Genomic DNA, 17346 nt, shown 5'->3' on the forward strand with positions numbered 1-17346 from the left:
CGAGAGCGAAGCCCACCATGGTTGTCAGGTCGGCTTCAGGAACTCTGGGCGGGGTCCCCATGAAGCATGTTTCTCTTGTGACAGTAAGCCAATCGCGCACTCATTGTATACGCAGAAGCTAATCCATACACAGCTTATATTTCAAAACTCTGCCCTCATCCTGGTACGATTGCCATCCACCGCGAAGCACTACCCCGACGCGATCGAAGAGTACACAAAACATGCGGATACTGTGGAGAAGCAAGCGGGGAGTGATAGTGGCTGACGCGACCCCAGGTTATGCATTACTCCAGGATAATGCCTCTGACTGGAGAGCAACGATACCACGCAAGCACAAGCGTCTTCTTGAATGAGGTCATCAAGCTTGCTATAAGCTTGACTATGGTACGGCTTTTACCAAAAAGAATAAAACGCTGTCAGGCTCACGACCGTCCTAGGCATTATACGAGATGTCAGGCAACCTTCCTTCGAACACGACGATCCCAGCATTATTCCGTACCTTGACGACCGCGATCTTCACGAACGAGAGCTGGAAGCTTGCGATACCGGCCGTGTTATACACGATACAAAACTCCCTTCAATACATCGCTGTCAGTAACCTGGACGCCGCGACGTTCCAGGTGACGTACCAGCTCAAGATCCTGACGACGGCTATCTTCAGTGTGTTGATGCTGGGCAGAACACTTTCGGCGCGCAAGTGGCTATCCTTGTTACTTCTCATCATCGGCGTCTCTATTATACAAGTACCGCAAGCGACTGCGCCATCACCTCCACAAGCATCGGGCGTGAAACCATGGACCAAGACGCTGGAGCAGCTGCACGATCTTGGTGAGAATGTCGCAGGGCGGCTAGGGAAACGGTCTGGGTCATACGAGGGCATACACGCGGATCGCGCAGCCCAGATACCCCACATGAACTACCGGGTCGGGCTTATGGCTGTCCTGATCTCCTGCGCGCTTTCAGGCTTGGCTGGAGTTACCTTTGAGAAGATCTTGAAGGACTCAACGAGCGCCAAGCAGACGCCGCTCTGGGTCCGCAACTGCCAGCTCTGTTTCTGGTCGCTCTTTCCGTCGTTGTTCCTGGGCGTGATATGGAAGGATGGGGAAATCATAGCGAAGACTGGATTCTTCGTCGGCTACAACTGGGTGGTGTGGACGGCTATCGGCCTTCAAGCAGCTGGTGGCATTGTGGTCGCGCTCGTCATCAACTATGCCGATAATATCGCCAAGAACTTTGCGACATCGATCTCCATCTTGGTTAGTTGCATTGCAAGCGTATACTTCTTTGACTTCAGGGTGACGCGATCAGTAAGTTCCCAATGGCACAGTAAGGCTCATGATGCTGACCAGCGGTAGTTCTTCCTAGGCACATGCGTCGTGCTGTTCGCGACCTATCTTTACACAAAGCCTGAGCGGGGCTCGCAATCGCTGCCAGTTAGGATTGCCGACTTCGAGAAGACAACAGTGGATCGCACCATCGATACTAACAAGCCGCGGAGGTCATCAGTGTATGAAGGCGCTCCCAAAGCAACACCTGAGTCGCCTTCTATAGAACGGCATTCTCATAAGCGAGATGCTTGAGCGTCAGTGATATAAGGACCGTTGATTGAAACGCGGACGAGGCGCACGCATAATTGACAGAGATCTACGCACCTACTATTTTCCTTGTTTGAGGATTGCCGTTGAGTGACTCCGCCAAATCCGGATGTGGCACGTCAGGCCGCGACTTCATCCATCGTCACTTCCCTCTCATCTCAACTCTCACTTACCGCCCCACTTTAGATTCTGAGCTTTTCCCGCCACGCCTCTACTGTCAAAGAGCCTCTGATCAAGCTACGCATAGCAGTCATGGACGACGACCGCTATCCACATGATGGCTACGAGCAGCTTGGCGCTCCGCGCCACCCGTCGCAGTACGACATGCTTCTGCCTCAGTTCAAGCAGCCTGGAAGATCAGTCGCACCTCGGGATCGCTATCGCGCCACTCAATATGACGACCCCCAGTATGACGTGGTTGAGGATGATAGCATGTACGACCGAGGCCAGCAACTCGATTCATTCGGTGAGTGGTCCGCTCGCTTCCACAACTTCTTCGCTCACACTTGCAGATGACAGAGTGCTTCGACAACCATATGCTGACTTTCAGCGGCAAGCTGCACAAGGCACAAAGAGGTTGTCACTTGCACCAGGCCCTTCCAAGTTCTACAGTCACGCGGCGCCTCCCCAATCGCAGCCGTCTTACCAGGCTCGAGATCAAGACATGTACCATGAAGAAGGTACGTTAGCCTGGACTGCAGAGAGGTCCCTGCTGACTGAGAAGCAGAGTACCATCCGCGTCCTGAGCAGGCTATGCGAGGTCAAATGAGTGAGTCGGAAGCACCTCTGACGTTTGTGGTTGTGGCCATGCTGATCACCGTCCAGGTCGCTTTGCCTACAATGCCGCTCCGCTTCAAGAGTCCAGTTCCGACATGCCGCTCGGCCCGTCTTCTAGTCCAGCACTCAGGGCAAGTCAGCGGCGTGCTGAGCAAGTCACTGATTTTGGACCTCAACACGGCTCACAGCTTCCACCTTTCGAAGGCGAAGGCCATACTGTTGCTGAAGAGTACGGACAACAACATGGGCGCTCCCATGTGAACGCTGCACTGCCCAGTTTTCGACCACATGCTAGCCAGCAACGCGCATCCGCCGCACAGCACAGAGGCGACCTCAGTCCTCCGCATCATCGACAAGCTCCCCCAGAGCTGCAGAAATACCCAGAAGATGTGCCGAGCGCTGCTCCCATGTGCCAAGGTATCCGCCTGGTCCCTGTCACTACCCTACCAGATCGTCTTCGAACGGTGTTTCCTTACCCGACCTTTAACGCCGTACAGTCCAAGTGTTTCGATCGAGTTTTTAGGACCGATGACAACTTCGTGCTTGCATCCCCTACTGGAAGTGGCAAGACCGTCATTCTCGAGCTCGCTGTCTGTCGAGCTGTTGCCACCAACGCGACCGGCCAGTACAAAGTTGTTTATCAAGCACCGACAAAGGCTTTGTGTGCAGAACGCCAACGTGACTGGGAAGCCAAGTTTAACAGGTTAGGCCTCAAATGCGCCGAGTTGACCGGCGACAGCGACCTTGGGGATCTACGCAACGTACAGAGCGCCAACATCATCATAACAACACCCGAGAAGTGGGACAGCATGACCAGGAAGTGGAAAGACCATGAGAAACTGATGAGACTCATCCGCGTCTTTCTTATCGATGAGGTGCATATACTAAAGGAAGACCGTGGTGCCACGCTTGAGACGGTCGTTTCCCGGATGAAATCTATCGGCACGGATGTGCGCTTTGTGGCTTTATCAGCGACAGTGCCCAACTTCCATGACATTGCGGCATGGTTGGGAAAGAACTCGTCGGAACCAGATATCCCAGCCGCCAATGAGAAGTTTGGTGAAGAGTTCCGCCCAGTCAAACTACGAAAGCACGTTCGTGGCTTTGCGTACAACTCCAGCAACGAGTTCGGCTTTGAAAAAGTGCTCGATGCCAAGATTCCTGAGGTCATTGCTTCTCACTCCCAGCGTAAGCCTCTCATGGTCTTTTGCGCAACCCGAAACTCCACAGTCAGTACAGCGAAGCTGATAGCAAACTGGTGGGTCTCGGCATCAGACCGAGATCGCATGTGGAAGCCTCCGTCTAAGCCACCCCTGCTGCTGAACAAGGAGCTTCGAGATACCGTGTCTTCTGGTGTAGCCTTTCATCACGCCGGACTTGATCTCGATGATCGAACCAAGATCGAAAAAGGTTTCATCGCTGGCGAGATCAGTGTCATCTGCTGCACATCCACGCTCGCGGTCGGAGTCAACCTACCCTGCCATCTCGTCATCATCAAGAATACCATGGCCTGGGGTGCGGAAGGAATGCAGGAGTACTCGGACCTGGAGATGATGCAGATGCTGGGTCGCGCGGGACGACCTCAGTACGATGACTCAGCTGTAGCAGTGATTATGACCAGGCAGGCGAAAGTCCGACGGTACGAAATGCTGGTCACAGGCCAGGATCTTATAGAGAGCAAACTCCATCTCAACCTGGTAGATCACATGAACGCCGAGATTGGACTTGGAACTATTAGCGACCTAGAGTCAGCTCGGAAATGGCTAAGAGGTACATTTCTTTACGTTCGACTCCAGCAGAATCCCAGTTACTACAAATTGGACGGCGCTCGAAGTGGTCAGAGCATCGAGGAGCAAGTTGACGACATATGCTTCCGCGACATCACACTCTTGCGCGAGACCAATCTTGTGTCAGGGCAAGAGTACTTCCGATGCACCGAGTTTGGCCATGCTATGGCACGGTACTACGTACATTTCGAGACTATGAAAGTCTTCATGGAACTCGGGCTGCGGTCCACTCCCTCGGAGATTGTACGTTACACAACTTTGGCGCTACTTGGAGGACCTTGCTGACATTCATACACAGCTCTCCGCCATCGCTCAAGCTGTTGAGTACTCGACAATACGCTTTCGTCAAGGCGAAAAGGCATTCTACAAGCTGCTCAACAAGTCCGCTTCGATACGCTGGGCTATCCCTGTCAACCTTGATCTACCATCGCAGAAGGTATCTCTCATCGTACAATCCGTTCTTGGGTCTGCCGATATCTCCTGGGAAGGCGAAGCCGGCAAACATCGTTCTCAATATACGACGGAGACACAGATCATCTTCAAGAATATTGGCAGTCTGATCCGATGCATTATCGACTGTCAGATTGCCTTAGGTGACTCCATCAGTATCCACAGTGCTCTCATGCTCGAGAGAAGCTTAGGCGCCAGAATCTGGGACGATAGCCCGCTTCAAATGAAGCAAATTGGAAGCATCGGCAACGTCGCTGTCAGGAAGCTCGTCAACGCTGGGCTGAAGTCCATGGAGGATCTTGAAGGTTGCGAGCCTTACCGGATCGAAGCACTCGTGGGTCGAAATCCACCTTTTGGGCTCGACGTGCTCGAAAAAGTGCGATCGTTTCCGAAGCTTCGCGTCTCATTAAATGCTCAACCTTCAACCGTAAGTCTGCAATCTTCCTTTGAAGTACTTGTTCTAATCTGTCCAGGCAATCAAAACCCACGATGGGGTCAAAATCCAGATCAAGGCAGACATTGGCTTCATCAACGAGCAGCCGCCTCAGCGCTTCAACAACAAACTCATATACGTGTGCCTTTTGGTGGACACTTCCGATGGGCGCAAGGTGCATTTTGCTCGCATCAGGTGAGCCATTACGATCTCGGTATTGCGCTGTACTAATCTTTGTCGCAGTGGCCCAAAGCTCGGGTCTGGCCAAAGCCTCACATTCCCAGCGCTCTTGACGAACCCCGACCAGTCAATCAACTGCTACGTCATGTGTGATGGCATAGGCATGTATTTCGGCTCGATTATGAGAGCTAAGACTGACTGTTATAAGCTGGCAGTATGCGTGCCGCCGCCGTGAAGCCCCAGGTCGCCGCCTCTATGTTTCCAAACCCAAAGCGCTTGGAAGCAGAGCGGCCAACATCGCATCAGTCTAACATGTCAAAGCGCCGCACGGATACTGCAAGGCCGATCAGAAAGGCGTCCGCCACCAGCGATGACTATGGAGATGGTGATGTGGATGATGATGCTCTTGTCAACGCTTCCTTCCGTGATCTGGACTTTGATCACATCGAGAATTACGCCGATCCTATCGATTCTATTACGCGGAAGAATACGGCGAAGAACAAAGTTACCAAGAACAAGGATGACGGAAAGAGCAAACGCCTCGCACGACCGATTGATACTACTGCTGAACAAGACGATGCAGAGCCAGTACAGCTAGCTAATGGAAAGTGGGCTTGCAATCATCCGTGCAAAGATCGAAGTGCATGCAAGCACCAGTGTTGCAAGACTGGCATGGATAAACCATCGAAGAAGAAAGCTGTCGCCAAACGCGTCCCATCGTGCGAAGATCGGCCTGAGCCGACGCAAAAACCACCGCTGCCGAAAGGCAAAGAGAAGCAAACAAAGCTGCAACTCACAGCTTCTAAGAGGAAGGCCTCTGCGCCGATTGACGAGCTCGATCTCACGCAGCAAGAAAAGAAGCAGAGAGCCGACTATGGCACCAACGGACCTAGGGACTACCGTGGCCTGCACCAGCTGCACAAGACTATCCAGGGTAAAGAGCTACCTTCCTCTCTTCATTCCGTCATGTACAAGAAGCCAGCCTATTGTTACTCTCAAGGTGGTGAGCATAGTCTTGACTTTATGGGCGGCTCCGCTCCCGAGCGGCATCCAACATCAAGCGATTACGGTGATTTTCGATTTGACGAGCCATCAGTCGACTTCGGTCATCCGCAGCATCAGCCTGCGCAACAAGACTTAATCGGTGACACACAAGAGCCGGAAGATTACATGGACTATGAGCCTGCAGCTCCTGCAGCCTCTCACGAATCCGACGCCTTTGACGATGACGACTCCGTCCTTCGAGAGGCTTTCATTGGGCTTGCAGATTCTCAGAATCTTCAGGAGATCCGTGAAAGCGACACTAATATCATGCAGCCGTTCGAAAACGTCATCGACGATGACTACATGGGTTACGGAGAAGGTGACAAGCAGATGGACTTTAGTTTGATCAATTCCCAAGATCATGTTCCGCGAAAGCCGGAGTTCAGTCATCCCGATTATCCTCGCAAAACACAAATCAAGACCTCTCGATCGCCTTTCTTTGACAGCGAAGACAGTGCCGAACCCAAAATTGCAAACACCATACCCACAAAGGTATTCACGTCGCCAGATGTGCAACAACGGACGGCTACGCCACGCGAGCTGCATACAGCCGGCGACCAGCAAGATGCGTGTGTCGACGACGAGGTAGCAGGCATGTTGAGCATGTTCGGCGATGAGCCGGCCGTTGTCTCACTGGTTGAGGAGAAGCCGGTACCCGAAGCTTTCAAGGACCTGGAGCCGTGGCTGTTCCAAGAGTTCGGCGACATTGTGGAACTTATTGATGAATAGAGATGCTACATCTGGAGCCACTGCGGTGCAATGGATAAGCAACGTGGACATGTGTGGGTTGGCGAATATCTGGCGAAATCTAGGCACTAGCAATGGCCTCGTCTCTTCAACTCGCTTTGTTCTTTGTTCTGTTCATTCATGCTGTGAGAACGTCTCCCTTTCTACGAAAGGATGTTGAGCCAGAAGTATACATAATCTTAGCAACGGTCAAGATGTTCAACTTCAACAGTGTACGCAACACGCACTCTAGCCACCCCTAGAGTCAACAGGCGAGTTGGCAAGGCTGACCAAAGCAGCAACAGCATCATACTCTTTCGCTTCCATCTCCCTGACCTCCTCCTCTTTGACAACAGCCTCCATCTCGACATCTGGCAGATGCGACAGAAACCACCGCCACTCCTCCAGCCCGTCCGCATACTCCGACTCAGCCTCAATCCCCCTCTTCACCAAACTCTCCTTCATCACCTTGTACCTCTCCATCATCCCAAACGTAATCACCGGCACAAACACATCCCCCGACCTCCCAACAACACACCCATTCAACCTCGCCCTCAACGCCGGAAACATACGATTAAACTTCGACGCAAACGCATTCCCCTCACGCTCCACCCTCGGCGGCAAATCCTCTCCATTCCTCCCCTTAATCACACTCCCCACAAACGTCTTATTAAACGCGTCCCTCACCTGCCTGCTCCCCGGGAGCATGATCCCGCGCTTCCTTGACTCAACAATGGAGAGCTGGAAGTAGAGCTCGAACCACAGTTCCTCAGCTTCGTACCATAGGCTGACGGAACGCGCTTTTAGGCCGGCGCGGCCGTAGATCTGGTTGCGCCACGCGTTTACCTGGGAGATGTGGCGAGGATTGTGCCAGTCGATCAGGGAGTGCGGGATCTTGCGGAAGTGGAGTTCGGTTGTTTTGTGCGGGGCGGTGCTGCTGTCGCAGAGCATGAGGAGGAGGGATGAGTCTTTGACGCCGAGGGTGGCTTTCTTGCGGGGGCCGCGGGGGACGAGCGTGGACTTTGAGCCGGACGTCTTGCTGGTGGTGGTAATAGCAGCCTTTGTGGTGATGGCCGGGGCGCATGTTGTTGATGTTTTGAGCTTCTTGGCTGGTGCAATGAAGGCTGGGTCGGTCTGCTCCTCCGCGCAGCGTTTGCGCTTCTGTGTGGGGATGGAAATGAAGGAAGGATGTGACTGGGGCTCGAGCTTCATTGTCTGGGTTGGGGTATGAATCGAGACGTGGATTCCGGAAGCGCCGCTGATCCCTTTGCGCAAAGTAGGCATCTTGTTCGTTGTGGGAGCTGACAGACGGAAGCGGTACGTTCAGTGGCAAGATTGGATACTTTGGAGTCTACTTTGTCACCAGAACATGACTTAGCGAAATTGTAACGCGATGGAGAATTCTGAGTTGTTTACCTTGCGTAGGTTACTCTCAAATGGTCGGGCCGGTGTTGTGTTGTGTCGTTTGGATGGTTGTTGAGAAGAGTCAAGGAAGTCTGAATGAGAGACAAGATGCGACGTAGAGCCAAGCTTGCAAGATTGCGCAATGGTGAGTTGTGACTGAAAGAGTTTTCAAGAAAAGTGCGGACGTGAAACAGGGTGTGAGGGCGCGCCGTGTACGCGTTGTTGTTTACAACCGTCGATGACGCCGCGCAGCCGTCAACACTGACTCGGAAAAAGTGAACGTGAACGAAAACAGGACTAGTCTAATCGATTAGTCTGAATTAATGGTATATGACTGAGACATCACTGACCGTGAAGGACGCTCGTGGTGACTGCGTGCTTTCGACTGACGTCACCGCAGTAGTTCAAAGACTCTCACTCTCACTCTCAGGAAACAAACACGATTTTTATGGATCCAGGCATGAGACCGTGGGTATGAGATTTAGTTCATAGCCTGATGCACAATACGGAGGCTCCTTGTAAAACACATGTTCTTGACAGTAGTCCATTATATGACATGCCGACAGTGATGATTGGGGAAAGGTTTCCAACCTAAAACGCCAGTCCAGGTGTGCTACGTGGATGCAGTGCTTCTTCACTCCCTTGCTCATTCGTTCGCAACACTCGCATGTAAGGTTCCGCTCGCATCGTATGCCCGCCACCTGCGGTCTCCATATCAAGACGAACTGACGTTATCTCAACGTTGTGGTGTTCAGAACGACGACGAAGAGCATTGAAGGCTGGAGCGCAGCCAATAATGACTGCCATCGAAGTCTCAATGACGGTCCACATTTGCAACCACTTTGGGTCCGGTATCTTTGGCAGACCGTCTTTGACGCTAACTTGAACCACACGAAGCGTGGCGAAGACCTAGCAATAGTAGTGTCAGTATTTTATTTAAACGCGGGAAATGTTTCGTTGAGTACATACGATGCAAATCCAACCGCTCCCGAACAGGATGAAGATGCCGAGCTTTTGGGCCCTAGGTAGCCGAAGGTTCCAGGTCATGCGAAACGGAAGGAACATTACTGCACTTGTCAGTGAGGTCCCGTAATCGATAGGACTGGCATACGAACCTGCAAGATCACCGGCTACATCTACTGCGTACGCAAACCATAGGCTGAACTGCGCACGCTTCTGCTCATTCGGTTTTGCGCACATGCCGTAGTTGTACTTCGCCTTTTGGTCGTCGCAGACGAAGATTGTTGTCATAGCACTTCCCACATAAGACTGTTCGAGTGTTAGTAATGAGCTCTAACCGATGGTCATGCGTTGCGTTTACCAAAACACAAAAAGCCAAAATCGCCCACCACATGATGTTATACTTTGGCGAGGCTTTGTTCAACAGAAGTCGGTATAGGGCTAACAGTGATAGCTTTACTGCTGTCAAAGAGGAATAGTACAACAACTGACCAGCTGTCAGCCATCGATAGACCATTCCTGCATCGTGAACTGGAGACCGTCAGCATGTCGCTTTGTCTGCGTATGGAAAGATGGTTGTACGCACGGAGTCCTGGATACAACGGCGCCTCGCCTCTCTGAACACGCTCGGCCCGATAAAGAGGGTCATTCTCCTTGAAGAACATGACGAGCATCGCCACGTAGAAAACATAGGAGAGACAGCAAAAGAAGTCTTGCAGCTCGAATGTTCTCCGCTTGCATAATCGAATGACAATGCGCGCGACGAAGACCAAAGACGTTAGAGTCAGCATAGCGGTGTTGATGCCTTCTAGTTCGCGTCTGCTCATCGTTGCTGGAGGTGCGTTCTTGTCCCAAGTGACATCTGCAAGTTGTTGGGACGTCATGGTGTCGTGTCTGGGTATATCGGAAGTGTGTTGGCAAACATCCGACGCGGCAAGGCGTTCCAGTACTGTATGTCGTCAGGTATTTGGGTGCCCAGGTGTGAAGCGATCGATGAAGTAGTGATGGGTCTACATCAATAGCACCAGCAGGAACGTATGGATACATCAGATCAAGTATTTGATATCTGACCGCTTGCGAAGCGGAGCTATACGATTAGTATTCCCGTAAGCGCCTGTCTACCTTGTTCAGACTGATCTGCCGTACAAGGTACTTTGCGACGTGGGTCTGTATTACTGCATATCTCACGAAGACCGGTATTGCACTGCCATCGTGCGACCAGCCTAACAAAAGCTGTAGAGCTTATGGTCGCATCGTCGGTAACATTCGATAGCGCACCACTTTGAAAGTCTCTTATCGAGCCACTTGAGGATGTCGTCCAGCGGGGCCTGGAAGTACCTGCAGTATCGTTCACGGGCTGGTGGGGGCGATGTTACCGAGAGTAAGGTTCTCATTTCCAGGGTCGTCCCGCCTCCGCCGCTCGGCCGGCACAGCCATCCCCGTTCCGAGCATCCTTCTGCTATCAGAGCGCATCACTGTTCGACTTTGATTCATCTCCTTTTCGGAATGAATGTTGTTGTGGCCTTGAAAGTGCTATAGGCTGCTGGTCGATGTAAACCTCATAGCGGCGACGGATTGCGAGACGCGACTTCCCCTGGACCACACTAGGCTGGATTAAGAATAGCCGATAGCCTGCCCCAGGTGCGCATTCCGTGCAGGATACGGCAAGGCTTCGCTCACAACATCGCCACAATCCCGCAGGATCCAACCGTCTTCTTGCAGGAGGCTTAGCATTGCGCCAATGATCGGACACGTACCTCAAATTAGATGCTTACAGCCAAGCGAGGTGCAGAAGGATGCGGCGCACTGGTATGCTGTTAAAGAGGCCCCCAAGTGAGAGAGCCCCGGGCCCCCAGACCTCGACGCGCCCTTGGGACCAAACGCGCAGGTTATTGTCACGAACGCGCTGCCAAGTGACCTAACTCGCACCATTGATTGCAGCCATCAGCAGCGATGAAGGTCACATGTCTTGTTTCCATTGCAGCTCTTGCAGCCGGTGTGGGAGCACAAGCCAGCGGCGCTGCTTTTGAGCCGCAAGACTTCAACATCACTGAGGCTCTCGAAAACCTCGGCGTCGACGTCTCGGCTCTGCCGGAACCTGCGAATGCACTCAATGCCCGTGTCTCAGATGCGCAATGCTCACATGCTGTAAGTTTTGTCACAATATTACGGAGGTAGGGTTGCGCAAGCTGACAGACTCTAGTGTACTGCGTTGACGATACTGTTCGGCACCGACAAGGTCTTGGCTGAAGGAGCAACCACATACAGCAACTTCACCGGCGGATACTGGTCTGCTCAACAAGGTTTAGTACGACCTTCTTGTGTGTTTAAACCCACGAAGACAGTTGAGGTCTCAACATTGGTGCTTGCGGCTAGATTGTACCAATGCCCCTTCGCCATAAAAGGCGGTGGCCATGCTGCGTGGGCCGGAGCATCTAGTATCGAAGATGGAATAACTGTATCGCTTGAAAACTTCAAGCAGGCTGTTGTTGCCTCCGATAAGCAGACAGTTGACATTGGCCCGGGACTCCGATGGATAGACGTTTACAATGCTGTCGAGAAAGACGGTCTGAGTGTCGCAGGAGGACGTGTAAGCCTACGCATCTGCGCCAACTTTATGGTTATGCCACTGATCATAGGACTAGATGGCCCCCGTTGGCGTGCCTGGCCTTATACTCGGAGGCGGCATATCTCACTTCGCGAGCAAGCGCGGTTGGGCTTGTGACAACGTGGCGAGCTTTTTACTAGTCACGGCTTCTGGTATCGCGATCAACGTCAGCGCGACCACTTATCCCGACCTATACTGGGCACTGAGAGGAGGCGGCAGCAATTTCGGGATCGTTACAAACTTTAAGCTTGACGCCTTTCCTCTTGGCCAGATGTGGGGAGGCCAGCGGGTGTACCTCGAAGATGCATACCCCGCGGTGCTTGATGCGATTCATCAGTTCACAGTCTCTGGTTCCGTCAAGGATGAAGATGCCGCCCAGATTGTGGTAAGTGCGCTGAGTTCACTCCTCATGTGCGGAAAGCTAACATCTCTAGACTTTCGCAAGCGCGCCCGGGATCGGCAAGGTCGCTTTCGCCAACCTCCACTACGCGAAGCCTATTACGAACGCGCCTGTCTTCTCGAGTTGGGATAATATCACTGCCATCGATGACACGACTGGCCTTCGCCCGATGTCCGGCATGGCCGATCTCCTCAATCAGGGTGCTCCTGCTCCTGGTGCTTTCCAGACCTGGTGGGGCATTAGTCTGAAGATGGACAGATCACTGCTCGAGTTCATCGTCGATACGTTCTACACGCAAGAAGCCACGGTCGCCGACGTCGAGAAGATCCTACTCATCATGGCCATCCAGCCCATCACGGAAAGCGCGACCAAAGCCATGCAGAAAAATGGCGGGAATGCTTTAGGCATCGACCCAAAGAACGGTCCATACTTCGTGCTCAACTTCAACGCTGCCTGGAACAACAAAGAAGACGAGCCCAAGTTTCACAGTGTTATTGCCAACATCATCAAACTTGTGAAAGCGGAAGCGAAGCGGAGGAACCTGGACAACGACTTTGTGTATCTGAACTACGCATCCGAATACCAAGACCCCATCGGCAGCTACGGAGCGAAGAACAAGCAACGGCTAATGAAGATATCCAAGAAGTACGATCCGAAACAGGTCTTCCAATACCTGCAACCGGGTGGCTTCAAGCTTGTCAAAGGCGCGCCGAACCCGAACACTCCGTACGTACCAGTTGCCATTGATCATGAGCTCTAAAACGAGTCGTTATTGACGCGTGGTAGTGGCTCTTAGTTGTCTCGCACTTCGCAGACGATGGGCAGGGAAACCAAGCGGTAGCTGCCTTTATGTTTGAAGCGTGGGCAAAAGAACTGTAACAAAAGAATATCTGAGCACTCAGAACTTTGCCTTATCGACTCTTCGCGTTGAGAATACATGCGATCTAATCCGTCTTCGAACTGAAGATCGGTGTGCGATGCTGTGAAAGTACGATTTGTCACGTGACCGCCACATTCACGCTAGATCGACGGAAACTTTGACTGGTACAGCTGGCTTTCAGATCCGTGCTGAGCATTCGATTTACTAGTGAGTGCTATTAAACGTACTCTGGTAGCGATCTGCAGCTCGTGAAACCTCCAAGTGTTCTACCTTCCCGACAGCCTACCTGCCAAGGCGCGTATCCGGACCAGGACTAGCGTTTCTTCCAAGCGACATCATCAACACCAGCAGTCTCGATAAGCCGTCGTTTTACCGATAGCTGTGTCAACGCTGGACTCGCGAATATGGCCTCTACGTTCCGTAAGATCATCCTCTTCGCACTCCTCATCTCCATCCTACTCCACGAGCCCACATTCAAGCTCTTCGTCAACCTGCTCGTCAACGCACACATTTTCTCGCGCATCACTCTCGACACCATTTGCACCCTGGTTGATGCGCACTTCCCCACGGTCGCATCCGTCACCACCGCAATGTTTCACGATCTACGAGCATTCGTGTCGCAGCGGTATGAGTGTGTGATGTCAGGACTTGCGTCACTGGGACATGATGGGCTGGTACATCTGGCGAGCTGGACGGCTATATGGCTGAATGAAAGCCCAAGATGGCTGTGTGAGATGAATGAGTTCATTGTTGCTACCGGGGAGGGGGCGATGTGGAGACTACAGGGCGATAATGGGCAGGTGACAGAGGAGTGGTTACTGGCAGCGGAGAGATTGATGGAATCTTGTGCAAGGGTACGGTCTGAAAGCTGAACAGATTTCGAGAAAGCTTTGTTTAATGCTTTGTCTTTATGCTTTGATGAGCAATGAGGGGCGCAAAGTGAGAGCTTGGAATTGTATTGAGAGACTATTCATTGACTATGATATTGTAGAACAGGATAAGACATTATGCTATTCTGTGGACGTGAGGTTGAAGGAAAGGTGCTGGGTATGATACGTGCAGAGATTTCATGAGCTTGAACAAGTGCGCAAATGATAACATGGCTCGAGAAAGCTGAAGCGCGGATTGCAACGCTAATCCTGCACAGAAAAGAAACTTAATCGACGTCGCCCCAGAAAGTCGGCGGGATATCTGGAAAAGGTAAAGGGAATCCTGTAGGAGATGAATCAAATGGATTGGCGTCGGCCATTCTTAAGAGCCCCTTCTTCCGAGTCGTCCCTCTTGCGCTTAGCATTCGTGACTATTGTACCAGGCTGATCGGTCTCTGTGTGATGTTGCGCAGGCGTACGAGCGTTGATACCATCTGAAGTAGCCCGGTCTGTTTGGGCCTGGGTAGGCGTAGGTGGAGGGGGCGGGAGTGGATTCGTGAGAGGTTGTTGAGTGGGTCGTGCTGCAGGCCTCGCTTCGCGCTGCTCAGGTTCCAGACTCCAATCAATTGCTGAGTTCAGAGCCGCCAGCCGATCGAATCCTCCAGCCATAGAGCGCGGGCCAGAGGGTGGATTGGACGCCGAGGCAGTGGCTTGAGATTGCGCATGCGGCGCAGCTGGCGATGCTGAATTTGCCACTGTCGAACGAGACCGTGTGCGTGTGTTTTGGCGAGGGAATGGGCCGTATGGCTGAGTCTCTTCGAACGTTCGGGCCAAAGTCGAGACTCCCATGACATCTCGCTCGGTCCTCCGAAGTACACCTTCCTCAACATCGGTGATGTGAGCATTTCCTATTCGTCGGTCGTTCATCGATGGTCGGAAGCTGACGCTATGGCCAATATCCATGGCCGATAACTCATACCAGGATACCCAGGATGTAATGCGCAGAAGTGGAAGACCGGCTGAGTTACGTGGTGTTGGCCGACCTTCGAGATGAATCAAGAGATACCGTATGTCTTTTCCCATGTTGTCGATCTTTTCTTGGAGCTTGCCGTTACAGCTGGTAATCCTGAAGCCAGTTCGAAACTCTCCCTCCACGCCAGTGACCACAACTCTGCTGGTCTTCGAGCTATGCAGACCTCCAGGTGTGGGTGCGGTCTTTCCATCTCCTAGGTAAGCGTCTGGATCGCCGGTTGGAGCTGATTCATGGATCTCCCAGATTTCCCCGACCGTAACACGGGCGGCATCGGCGAGTTTCGTCTTTTGGTCTTCTCCCTCGTACACTACTTGCAAGCCTGTCGCCCGCTTCCTAGTCTTAGTGTTTTCGTAGAGAGGAAGATTGCTCTGACGAGCAGCCTTTCTGATCTTGTATAGAGGATGAGAAGGATCGTCTTCGAGAGTTGATGTCTGGCTCTCTCCAGCACGGTCTCGAATCTGCTCGGCAGAGTTGTCTTCGTCGGAATCCCAAATGCCATCGTCCAAGTCAACAGCAGCTGAATTTGCTGTTGTGCTAGCAGTAGTTGCAAGATCGACCCGAGAATTCCTGTTGTGCCGACTCGCAGTTGTAGTATCAAGTTGAGAATTTGACATGCGCGACGCCGACGATCGTTCGTGACGTTCCGAACTGCGAAGACGTACATCATCATGCTCGGTGGACGGCAGGGCCTCTTCAGGGTCTGGATCATAGTAAGAAATGTCTGCCTCTTCTTGGCGCTGGGAGGCGGTCGGTTGACCCCATTCCTCATACGTTGTGCGCGAACGGTCTTGGTCGTTGTTCGGTCCGTTTCGAAGGTTACGTGGGGTAGCTGACCTCGATCGAGTTCTATAACGCTCCGGGGACCAGTGATCGCTCATCGCCCATCGGTTTTGTCGCTGGGAGCGTTCTCCGCCATTCCCCGATGATTTGTGGCCTGACTCTATTATGTTGTCAGATCTGACGCCATGTAAAACAGAAAAGCCCTTCCCTACCTTTCCCATGACGTTTCTTCGTCATGATTTTGTCCCTTGAATAAGAGCGTCAGGCCCCTTTACTTCCTCAGCTCCGCGTTGTCTTGTGTACCAGTTGAGATGTCAAAGGCTTTGTGTGTGTGTGTGTGTGTGTGTGTGTGTGTGTGTGTGCGTTTCCGGGGCGCCGGTCGAGAAGCTTGGGTAACGGAAAATAGAATATTGATACGTTTTGCTAGTACATATGTTCCCATCGGCTTATTAATGATGTCAGAGCGCAGGCGGCGAATGGCAGCCGTGGCTGCTCACCCATCAGCCATTTCAGAAAGCAAGGCACTTACGCGCGCGGGTGTGAGTTTCACCCTGATGTAGTGAAAGGTCACATCCCTCTAGGTACTACCTCCCTCGAACCGAAGTGAAAGATTGTCTATCTCAAACGTCTCCTCTACCGAGTGCCGAGCGAGATCCACCAGACAGTATATCATTTTGTCGTGATAGCATAGCGAAGATGACAGACTACCAGTAACCCATTCGTTAGTGCTTTACAATGTGGTGGACAAGGATGAGCATTACCTTTATAGATATAGAACAATCAGCTTTGTCTTTGAAACGCTATGGAAGCTTGGACTGAATCGCTTGTAAAGCTTGCCCTCCTCTTGCTTTCCTTTGTCTTCCACAACACGCATGTGAAAAGAATCAACAAGTCTACATTTCACATAGATTCTATGCGCATCATGTATCGATCCACGAGAAGGAAAAGCATCTCTCACTTCCTGAAGACGTCTAGAGCTAGACGACAACCTCGAGATTATGTTGACAAGGGAATGCGAGAAGATGAACACCAATCTCAGGTCAGACTAAGCTCAACCGCAGTTCGCCGGGACGCTGAGCGGAGGCTCGATGCCATCATCTCAAGCCGCCAACCAGCTAATTCTCACAGCCCCGAGGAGTCTGGGCTTAGCTCACATGCAAAACAAACGAAGCTTTTCGAAACATCAGCCAAGGAAGCAATACACGCCGCCACTACACTTGATAATGCGCCTCCTTCCAAAGAAGGTAAAGAAACCCCCACCACCACGACCAAAGGTGGTCTTAGTACCTGTCAGTGCCAGCTTGCTGGTTGTTTACGTTGTTTTCCTGGTGATGAGCACGGCATCCATTGTGGCGCATCCTCTTGCGAGGATTGCGCAGATCGTGGTCCAGGATTTGACGAATGGCATGTCTGCCAAACG

General features: G+C 52.2%; 4 protein-coding genes across 4 annotated transcripts; 2 read left to right on the forward strand and 2 right to left on the reverse strand.

The window, feature by feature from the left end:
* Positions 1-17: 17 nt before the first annotated feature.
* J4E87_006405 (uncharacterized protein) lies at positions 18-6995 on the forward strand (the record flags this gene model as incomplete). The annotated part of the gene is made up of 13 exons (XM_049378010.1): positions 18-83; positions 134-163; positions 277-384; positions 438-1307; positions 1356-1507; positions 1573-1582; positions 1782-2061; positions 2108-2275; positions 2323-2364; positions 2421-4402; positions 4458-5036; positions 5083-5237; positions 5438-6995. The coding sequence occupies 13 exons, from the start codon at positions 18-20 to the stop codon at positions 6993-6995; spliced, it is 6000 nt and encodes a 1999-aa protein (XP_049232202.1).
* Positions 6996-7241: 246 nt separating this feature from the next.
* Positions 7242-8204, reverse strand: J4E87_006406 (uncharacterized protein; the record flags this gene model as incomplete). The annotated part of the gene is made up of 1 exon (XM_049378011.1): positions 7242-8204. The coding sequence occupies one exon, from the start codon at positions 8202-8204 to the stop codon at positions 7242-7244; it is 963 nt and encodes a 320-aa protein (XP_049232203.1).
* Positions 8205-11309: 3105 nt separating this feature from the next.
* J4E87_006407 (uncharacterized protein) lies at positions 11310-13124 on the forward strand (the record flags this gene model as incomplete). The annotated part of the gene is made up of 4 exons (XM_049378012.1): positions 11310-11504; positions 11560-11946; positions 12002-12349; positions 12399-13124. The coding sequence occupies 4 exons, from the start codon at positions 11310-11312 to the stop codon at positions 13122-13124; spliced, it is 1656 nt and encodes a 551-aa protein (XP_049232204.1).
* A 1346-nt stretch (positions 13125-14470) lies between these two features.
* Positions 14471-15813, reverse strand: J4E87_006408 (uncharacterized protein; the record flags this gene model as incomplete). The annotated part of the gene is given in 2 exon segments (XM_049378013.1): positions 14471-15794; positions 15809-15813. The coding sequence occupies 2 exon segments, from the start codon at positions 15811-15813 to the stop codon at positions 14471-14473; spliced, it is 1329 nt and encodes a 442-aa protein (XP_049232205.1).
* Between the last annotated feature and the right edge of the window lie 1533 nt (positions 15814-17346).

The sequence above is a fragment of the Alternaria ethzedia genome, assembly GCF_023757985.1.
Source record: "Alternaria ethzedia strain BMP 0044 chromosome Unknown scaffold_15, whole genome shotgun sequence".
In the NCBI taxonomy this organism is placed as follows: Eukaryota; Fungi; Ascomycota; class Dothideomycetes; order Pleosporales; family Pleosporaceae; genus Alternaria; species Alternaria ethzedia.